Genomic DNA, 10,361 nt, shown 5'->3' on the forward strand with positions numbered 1-10,361 from the left:
GGAGGAGTATGGCAGGGAGATCTAATCGCCCCGAAGCTTCTAACCGTTGCGTTAGAAGTCTTTAAGCTTCTGGAATGCAATGTACGTGGAATCAAAATCCAGTACTTCACTCAACTACGTATTACTGATATACTCGTTATGACAGAAACTCGATCGGTGGATCTTAATACAAAGCTCACGACACATTTTGCCATATACTAAGAATTAAATTGATGGTCCGATGTTCCCGATAATAATCAAGAATTCTGCACACGTAAACGAGTTTAAATAGCATCATATACTTTTACTTTTCTTTACAAATACATCATTATCCTATTATTTATTATATTAACCTCATTAATGTTTAAAAGATAAGTTCCCTTGACAGTTCAGGCATTCAAAAGAAAAGATTTTACACTGGGATGTATTGGTGGTTGAAATCGTATGCAAGTACCATGTTTTTAATGCCCATTTTATACTAAACCTAAATGGAATGCCTAATGATGTAGGCGATGTCTTAAGAAAAACCGTTTCACCATTTTTAAGCTGATATCAATTGGTGAACGTATGTTTAGCCCTTATTTAAAGTTGCTTGCCGAGGATCGAACTTCACGCGTAATGGAGGAAGAGTTATTGGCTAACTACCACTGCCATTTTAATATTATTTATCAGAAAAAGTCGGCGGACGAAGTCACGGGCAACCGCTACGACACAAACCAACGTATAAGTAACATATTGAGAGCACAAACAAAGCTAATGATATGAAACCTAATAATAACTTCATGTTGTCAGTTCGAAGGAATGCGTATAGAAATTACAGGCAACCATATCATAGCACAGCTGTAATACAATGCCTTACCACAGTCTATGTAACGTATAAAGGAGTCACATGATCCAGGGGTTTAACCACACCCGATATAAACATCGTAATTCTAACTAATATTATAAATGCGAAAGAATGTTTTTTGTCCTTTATTCACGCAACCGTTCGACTTGATTTTTGACAAAGAGTCACTTGAATGGACGGACGGTAACATAAGTCCTGGATAAACACCAAATTCCCAAGAGTTGCTTCCACTCAAACTTTGCACGAAAAAAATACTTCCTTAAATAGTGCACTGTTCTGTATTCATGGTTGGTGCCTTAAATATCCTGGCAAAGCTATTCAAATTTAGGAAAGTTAGTTCATCTTTAGTAGGTATTTGATTGAACTACTACTTGTACAAGTTAAAAGTTTGTGAATGATCATCATCATCATCATCATCATCAACAAATTGACGTCCAGTTCACAGCTGGACAGGTCTTTGGTAGTGATCTTCAAAATTCAAGATCTTGGGCTGTTTCCAACTGCAACCAGCGACTTGTTTTGATTTTGTCTGTCCGCTTGGTGGAAGTTGATAAATGTTGTGCGTTATGGTGTAAGGCTGGCTGGCCAGCCCAGTTCCAGCCCCTTGGACTCTCAACGTTCACTGGGTTTCTGAGCTACATATATGGGGGTTTATTTATTGGGGGGTTGGGATATTTTCTGCCAATAAATTACGAGTTAGAAAGTTTGCTTTGTCTCTCTGACTTAGATAGTATGTTAAGCTGTTGGTCGAGGTTATAAAAACTATAATATTTATTGTGAAACTAATGGTTAAAGCCTACCAACCCGCAAACAACAAATGTGGAGTGTATTAACTCATGATACCACATGTGTATAAGAGAAACACCATAAAATATTGTGGATGAACATAATTGCTTCAATATTTGTGTAAACAATGTTTCAAAGAAGTAAATAAAATCCTATGACTTTACTTCATCATCATTACCAGTCAACTAAACAGGGCACAGGGCCTCTCAGAACCAGGTTTAATTTTTGGCCGTTTTTTAGGCATTTTGTTCTAAATTATGATTAACGTAAAAATTCCTACTGATAAGAATTTTATGTGGGTAGATATTCTGAATCATAATTGATTGGTAATCAAGTAATAATGCAATACCAACAGGCATGTTTGCATAGATTATCCTTAAGCAAATTTATAAGACCATCAATATGCATGATAAAGTTGATGAGACTTGAATCACTAAACAGTCAAGGGTACAAATAACCAATTGCGACCTAGAGAATCAATTGAGCATGTGACATGAAACTAATTGAATATAATGACTTCCTCATTAATTGCTTTTTATAACATTTATGCACAGCAAATGTGAAAGGGGGTAGTAAATGGTAGGGTAATTAGAGTATTCATAATATTGGCAAAAATTGTGTTTCATCAGAAGTATTTCCCGAGACCAATAATTTTAGACAAAAAACTAATCTTAAAAATATTCAGTGACAATCTATATTAAATATTTTTTGTTTGATTGTAGCAAATATGCTCTGAAAGCACTGGACAGATTTGAACTATTACGTCGTCAAAAGAAAGCTAAAGTAACACAAAGTAACATAGGCTAAAATTTATTTCAGAAAAATTTAATTGATGATATTATTGAAAATCGCAGTAATGTAACTTAAAATAGCAATATTTGGTCTATGAAATTTCATTATTTTGTGCAGAGAGGAATTAATTATTAATAGTTTATTGATAATTCATAAAAATACTTATAATAATTCAAGATGTATTAGCCGCTTTTGTGTTCTAAAATTTTATTTGTATAAAAGTAGTAACAAAATTGAGTACATTCAGCAGTATTAATGCTTATTCAAATATATGGTTTTATCATCAAGTGTATTTATATTGTATACATTTTATTCATTCCAATTGGCTTAATTTAGAAGTTCTATTGAGTTTAATAAATTTAATAACTTTTTGGACATTTTAATCCATTTATTAAGTAATTTAAAAACCAAAAATTTATTTTTAACAATTACTATTGTTTTTTTTTGACTTTCTTTGTAGAACTACACCTGCATTGAATGCCACATTTCTCTCAAATAAACTGTTCCCAAAGGATGTACTGTAAATTTTTGACCTTAACTTATATTTTGCTATATAATATCAGGATGTTGTCTTGTTTAGAACAGATCAGCAGGCTGGATATACTAAACTATATCTTTACTAACGGCTCCTACCTCAGAATACCTGGGCCCATATAAATGCCTAATGGGTCAATATAGATTTACAGAGGCTGTGACTTTACTCGACCGCACAGCTACACCTCTGAATACCTACTGCCACTACAGATAGAAAGGTAATTGTTATAAAACCTTAAGCTCATTAACTTACTTCAAACTGTAAAACTGACTACTATGAGGCCTTTGCCTTGGGCATTCATTAACTGAGAATTAAAATAAGGTGTCAATATATTTTATAAAATTACAAATGTCCATAAGTACTCACTTATATCAGTGATGGGCGCCTTTGTACTGTATCCTTTCAGATGGCCTGAGTCAGAATCATCGAGAACTTCGGGCACCTCTGGCAGCCCGGCTACGACGAAGTACTCTGCTACACGCCTCTCGTCCATTTCTATATACTATATACACTTTTCATTTAACACCTACAATACAAATTTAATAAACATAAACGCAAAAACACGGCACATAAAAAACATTGCGTTCTTTAACCTTTTACAACACAAGTAATAAAAGAATATATTTTTAGCACACAATCACTATTCAGTGTCCTTTATGTAACACTTTGTTATCGTCACGAATAAAATTTACTAACAAAATAAACAAGCGACATTATTAAAAAGTTATAACCAAAAGCGAACTCACAAATTACTGCAACAGATAACGAATTATTTTGCCTGCAAATTAAGCATAATCACTGTATTTTTGTATTTTTAAAAGGAATAATAACCATTATATTAATCTAACTTAAGGCAAAGGAACATTTTTACTGTTTTATAATTATTATTTCGTACATAATTCTGCAAGTTTTTCACTTTATTTGCTACACTGACATAAGCATACCACAGTTTACAAATTACTAGTGAAGCGACGTAGATAAAGTTAAAAAGAAAGTAATAATATTGAACATATCTGATATCGATGAACACAACAACGACAATAATAATTATTAACAAATAATTTGTTTTCTGAGGCTGAGGTAAGGAACACTGTTTATTAGATATCGATTATGCTTACGTGTATATGATAATACTCGGTTCTGACAGAACGATACAAACGTGCGAAAACTTGGTACGGAGGGAAGGTAAAGGGCAAATTCAGACCATATCGATCACCCATCTAGTTATTGAATTTACCTTCGTGCTTTATCATAGCTATTGACTGACTTGCGTTTTGCAAATAACCCACAAATGTTAATTGGGACAGTGTTATGGGCCACGTTCTATATACCTCTCTCATAAAAGAGATAAGGCCTATGCTCCATAGCGGCAGTGCCCGATGTTAGAAGATGATAAAGTATTTTATTTCGGACCAGCTTTGATACCCAGCACGTGCTGGGTATCCCTTACCCTTCACTTTTTCAACTTTTCAAGCTATGTGCGCTTTATGCGATTAAATATCACTTGCTCATCGGTTAAGGAAAACATCGTGAGGAAACCTGCGTGCCTGAGAGTTTTCCATAATGGGTATGTGAAGTATATCAATCCGTACTTGGCCTGTGTGGCTTAAACTCTTCTCATTGAGAAGAGAAGACCGTTTCCTGTAGTGTACTGTCAATGGTTTGATAGTGATATTTAAAAATATTTAGCTCAACCGTGAAATTTGGCAAACACGTAGCTTGCATTCTGGAGATGGATATGGAATACATATTGTTTATCCCATTAAAGCTACTTGAAAAAACCACATTTGTTGCTTTTTTTTTGGACCGCTTAATGTACAGAAACAGTTTGCATTCTAGAAGCGAATTTATGATAAATCTTATACTAAAAAAAACATTTTATGACTTTGCATATTAAATGCTTTTACTCGTGTCTTCATTAATGTATTTTTTTTTGATAAAACGAGCAATGGGTTATTTTGAGGATGTCCTTTTCGTACATCTGATACTCATATGCGAAACTTCATGATTTTCAGTTAAGTGGTTAACACACTCACATTTAGGCCAAAGATGTAAATAACATATTTATTTTTGTTAACTTAGTGAATGAAATACTGAACTGTAAATCGCACGAACAGGAAGATAGGCACAAACAAATGGATGAACAATGAACAATTTTACTTGCTCAGTAAGGTTATACCAGCTTTTCCATAAATTGTTAAGCTCATTGATTCAACTGAAAATACACCGAAATAACATCTTAATACTATATAAATTTCATAGAAATTTTAAAAGATCGATTTGTTTCTTGTATTTTTTAAACAATCTTTCTCGATCCTTGACTTTGGATACAAAATGCATAGCACATCACTAATAAAACCTACCTAAAGCACAGATTCAACTATGGAGGGTAGAGGTAAGGAGAGTCATTTGTGTATATGAAAAAGTGTCGTCAAAATGTATTAAATTAGGATGGCGCCACATTTGCATCAGGGTAACTCTTAAAAGAAGCGCCAAATATAAATATTGTTAGAGTAGGCTTGAAAAATAAACAAGGAAGTATGGAGATACAAGGAAGTAAGGTTATATTTACCACAATATTTTGTACAACGTAAGTTGTTGAAATTCTCAATAATTAACTACTTTAGTCGATAATGACATTAAATTTTTTAACTCGGCATACTTCAATTCATCTACGATTGCTACATTCATACTATACCATAGAAATAACGTCAAATTGCTACAGATTCAATATATCTGCCTGCAAAAATTTACAATTTGTACAATAAATTAGGTCCAGTATTTGAGCCTGAGATTCCAGATCTGACTGATCTGACTCATTTGAGATAGGTAGAGTCCTCGAGTCCAATTACAGTTATTTATCGCTGACATTTGAAATTTAATTTTAAAGTCTAGTATTCCAATTTATTTTATTTATTGTTGCAATCAATTAATTTAATAAGTTTTATTGGGTTTAGTCCGTTAACAATACATAAATAAATAATAACCAAATTACGTCAATCTTACAGCTGGAGGTAAAATACTGTGAGAGTAATGTACATTATGCTCACTTTTACAATACGTTGTACAATAGTTTATGCACTTGCAATGAGAATATAACACATCGTGAAAAGATTTAGAATTGATATTCTCCACACGATTGAAATACAATATATGTTGGGGGTTTAACAATAGTTGTCGCATGTTTTATTGTCATTGTAATTATTATCGACATGAGGTGTCGATAGTTGGTCGATAGCGTGCGTAGTACTCTTAGAGGTACGAGAGTAGGAACAAAGTCTTATTGAACATGCTAAGTACTAAACCAACAATTAATTTAAGGATGTGGCAAGACAGAGATTATTTTTAATTAAGGATCTTGAATTATATATATTCCAGTGTGGGAAGGGTAGAGTAAGAAACAAACTTTCAATTTACATTTTATTCATACATCAATAATAATTTCCTTCTGTGCTTTTGATGAAGGTGCTAAATTATCATGCAAATCAAGGGGGTCATAACTTGTACTAACTTGGGCACCTGAAAATAGCATGCCTATTGCACCTTCTAATTCACTGACCCTCTTACAAACTTCAATTTCATCTTTAATATCCTCCTGCAATGATGTGTATAGCCACAAATTATGCTCAGAAAATGTATTTATATGATTTTCAAATACATCTACAAATACGTTTGCTGCATCAATCACAATTCTCGTAAATCTTGTCTCACCAAGATTCCTTTTGAAGTACTTCAACAATGCACCTATATCTTTCTCTGACAAACCACTAATGGCAAAATGTAAAACTTTTCTCCTCAGTAATTCTTGTATTAATGCAGCTGTTTTCTCAGGAAACTTTGTAGCTACATATGTTTTAAGAACTTCATTTAAGGCTTTCGTGAATTCCATTTTCCTTAAGAATTTATCACATTGTGGTCCTGTGTGTCCCTTTTGCTTTGTTATAACAACATCCACTGAGGATGTCTGTGTATGATCTGGCGCAAATTTGAATAGTCCCCTTCTTTCATCCATCAACTTTGAAGGCTGTTCTCTTTTCCTTATTGAAATAACTCCATCTATCATCCCCACTGCTAATACATCATCATTCTCTGATATAGCCATACTAAGAACAGCATTAGGAAAATCTATATTATGTACTACTTTGAAGGTTGCCAAATCATATATCTTTACATGTCTATCCAGCGATGCTGACATGAGTCTACTATTATTACTAGCAAGTCTTAATGTAGTTACAGTTTTATGATGCTGGGAAATGTTTGCCAGTAACTTTCCCCCATTAAATATGTCCCATATTTTAATTTCTGTGCCTCCTGCACTTATGAAAATACCTCCAGATGGCAGGAATAGTGTGGACTCTACAGGGCTGCCATGGTTAACAGTCAACACTGTTTCATTGGACCTACAATCATACAGCTTTACTGTATGATCATAACTACCAGATAGAATAATATCAGGTGATATTGGACTAGGAGCACCAGCTCTTATGTAATCTGTATGTTCAGCAAATGTAGTAATTTTTTCTTCTGTGGCAATATCCCATAAACAAACAGACTTATCATCTGAAAAACTGAGGATTTTGACTTGGTCTTTTGTGAAATATGTTCTGTGTACCTGAAACATAACAAAATTTTGATTGATGTTTCATACAATTTTTCACACTAATTAAAATACTAACAGTATATAAGAATATTGAGGAGCAATAAATGTTTTTTAATATTGATATACTGCAAGAAGAGATTAATTGGATGTAGTCATGCAAAAAGATGTCAACCTACACAACTTACAAAATAAATGGAGATAAAATTATTGCGTCATTTTCTCAGTATATTTCACGTACATAGGACAAGCTTTGTATCCCATAGAATTCTTCTGTGCCCATCACACTACTAAAATGCAGGTTATCTGGCTTTGACATTGTTATGACATGTGAGTGATAAAAATCTGACCCTAAGGCATAACATGCTCTTTAAGCTCACCTCTCTCTGGAGTGGGAACAAGCAATTTCCTAACTCTAGGTTGGAACTGAGAATCTCTTGAAAGAAATAGTCATGCTTATCAATTGTCTCCCCAAACAGGAATAAAACCTAGTACTTGTATCTTTGGTTATACCAAAAAAGCTAGAGTTGTAGAGTAAAAGAGCTTAAGTGGTAGAGTCACTACAAATAGACTGACTTGACGTTTCAAAAGTGCTTATTAATTAGGCCTACGTGAAATAAATGAATTTTGAATTTGAATGCTTACAGGGCCAGTATGACCAGTAAATACTCGTAGAACATTTTTAGACTGGACATCAAATATTTTTATGGAAGCTTCCTCACTGCCAGCAACTAATAGCCTTCCATCATTTCTGAACACACCACCATAGGCTGCTTCACGAAATTTTGCAATATTCTTTGCCACTACTTTAGTTATAGGATCGTAAATCTGAAATACAAAGAAACAATTATGTAGTTTTCAACTTACTAATTAAATAAGGGGTATGCACATTATGATGCTGATTCCGTTACCTATTAGGTGGTAAAATTAGAAGAATTTTGAGTTTCTACTTAGGTTTCTACTTTCCAAAACTATTGGGTTATACATTAATATTTTCAGATATTGGTCTAGCTGAGAAAAAACTATAATTCAGTTGGTGTTACAAGAAAAACCTAAACTAACCTGTATTCTGACAGAGCAAGTGGCAGCAAAGTAATATGGTTCTATGGGACTAAAATCCACATAGTCGATTGCACCGAATTCTTTTACCAATACCGGCAGCTGTAAGGTAAAGAATGTAAGTTAAGTATCATAATATATATGCAAATAGTGTGCCATATATTATAATAAAGTTTTACCCCTAATTTTTTCCAGTAAACAACGTCCTGTGTTAAATTAGAACCAGGTTTTTTGTAAACCGCTTTGTTAATTTTTTTGAAGGGATAGGATACGTGAGCCATCTTTTCTTTAAACAATATTCTTTTTCTCACAAGCTGTAATTATTTTATATTTATGAAAACATGCCGCTCGCTCAATCACATTGTTTTTAAAATTGACAGCCGACACAGTGTTGCCAGTGGTAAATAGTAAATACGTAACATATTGTGACAGCTTAAAAAGTTAACATTTATACGCGAAAAGAAATATAACCGTTAGTGGAAAACTTCACTATAGTCGGAAAAATGTAATAGGCCCGTTTTGACATTTGTGAAAGACCATAGAATGTAACTTGGAACGAAACTGAAAGAAACAAAAAAATAAAAATCAATTACATACAGTGTTTTAAAAAATACGTAAATTTTTTTGGGACGTTAAATAATATGAAAGAATATATCGCGAGTATTCTTTTTGCGCTTACTTCATAGTAGCATGCAATTTATAATTGTTGCGAAACGTTCCGAAAACAGTTACGTCTTTTTTTTTAGAGCTGTAACCATTTTTTTACTGAATATCGAAATTAAATATTGTGTAGTTATCTTTACTGCAAAGAATGTGCTTGGTTCTTAAAATGGGTTCTAAATAATGAGTCTGAGATGATGTATCTGACCAAGCGGCACATGACTGAAGCGTCCCCGCGCGCACTGCGCAGTTTTTCGTTCCTCATCTTGTAAAGTTGACTGTGCGCTCGTTTAAGTTTTATATATATTGTTGACTATTACGTTAACTATGGCTCTTCTATTTTGGACATTAATTTAAACATAGTGATTTGACTCGATTTTTGTGTTTGTTGTTATATAGTACTAACTCCGTTTCAACATGTTGAAAAGTGGACGTATAATCAACAGCCAGTCACGCGTATTGGTTGTAAAGTTAAAGGAATACTTTGAACGAACGAACACTTTACAATACATAATAATATCAATCAAGTACTGATACAAACTTGAATTGATTTATCGTGAGTATCGAGTACAGAGTCTCATGGTTACATAACTAGTTACGTCGCGATGACAAATGTCAAAACGGGCCTATTACATTTTTACGACTATAATACAATAAATTTATGACATAAAAACTAAAAAGTGTTGGTTTTATTACTTCGCTAGAGCGGAGAATGTAACTATCGCCATTGAATATTTATCAAATTCTTAGAGTGATAAAAAGTAACAATTTGGTATCAGTAATCAGTCGTGTAGCTACCTCTAATAGCACGTATGGGTAAAAATGAAGATAAAATGTTACAAAAACAACATTCTGGCAACGCTGAGAAGTTAGGCATTTGATTCGATAATGACAATGACATATACAGATTAAAAAACTACGTTTGACATATTTCGGCTCACTTTATTGTACCGTAAACAAACCGCAAATAGCTCTGTAAAAAAGCGGCGTAATTTAGTTTTCCCCAACGTAGTGAAAAGTTCCAGAAGATTATTTTATGTCTTTGTAATTTCTTGCTCTTTATCACCTGTAGCGTCAGTCTTCACGAACTTCATAGAAACCGTCAA

General features: G+C 33.4%; 2 protein-coding genes across 9 annotated transcripts in view; both read right to left on the reverse strand.

Annotated features, from left to right (window-relative positions):
* Positions 1–3,868, reverse strand: part of LOC120632812 (DENN domain-containing protein Crag) — a 55,791-nt gene extending 51,923 nt beyond the window's left edge. For 6 of the 7 annotated variants that reach the window (XM_039902833.1, XM_039902829.1, XM_039902832.1 and 3 more), the window contains exons 1-2: positions 3,686–3,868; positions 3,306–3,465 (exon numbers count right to left, since the gene is read on the reverse strand). In XM_039902833.1, the coding sequence (XP_039758767.1) occupies positions 3,306–3,432 (127 nt within the window). In that variant the 5' untranslated portion in view covers positions 3,433–3,465; positions 3,686–3,868. The remainder of the gene's footprint in view (positions 1–3,305; positions 3,466–3,685) is intronic. The other variant, XM_039902828.1, reaches the window with a different exon arrangement.
* A 2,477-nt stretch (positions 3,869–6,345) lies between these two features.
* Positions 6,346–8,983, reverse strand: LOC120632763 (U3 small nucleolar RNA-associated protein 15 homolog). 2 transcript variants are annotated; one of them, XM_039902755.1, is made up of 5 exons: positions 8,775–8,983; positions 8,599–8,697; positions 8,182–8,364; positions 6,850–7,551; positions 6,346–6,798 (listed from the first exon to the last, which is right to left on the reverse strand). In XM_039902755.1, the coding sequence occupies exons 1-5, from the start codon at positions 8,874–8,876 to the stop codon at positions 6,364–6,366; spliced, it is 1,521 nt and encodes a 506-aa protein (XP_039758689.1). In that variant the 5' UTR covers positions 8,877–8,983; the 3' UTR covers positions 6,346–6,363. The 2 variants fall into 2 exon arrangements, with proteins under 2 accessions (XP_039758689.1, XP_039758688.1); XM_039902754.1 differs by having other exon boundaries at positions 6,346–7,551.
* Between the last annotated feature and the right edge of the window lie 1,378 nt (positions 8,984–10,361).

This window comes from Pararge aegeria, chromosome 20 (assembly GCF_905163445.1).
Source record: "Pararge aegeria chromosome 20, ilParAegt1.1, whole genome shotgun sequence".
In the NCBI taxonomy this organism is placed as follows: domain Eukaryota; kingdom Metazoa; phylum Arthropoda; class Insecta; order Lepidoptera; family Nymphalidae; genus Pararge; species Pararge aegeria.

Excerpts from the sequence above, each read along its gene's own strand:
- LOC120632763 (XM_039902754.1), bottom strand. The coding sequence starts at position 8,876 with ATGGCTCACGTATCCTATCCCTTCAAAAAAATTAACAAAGCGGTTTAC. Across the intron at positions 8,698-8,774 it reads TTTACTGGAAAAAATTAGGG|CTGCCGGTATTGGTAAAAGA; the intron begins GTAAAACTTTAT and ends TTTACCTTACAG. Across the intron at positions 8,365-8,598 it reads CTTGCTCTGTCAGAATACAG|ATTTACGATCCTATAACTAA; the intron begins GTTAGTTTAGGT and ends TTTGTATTTCAG.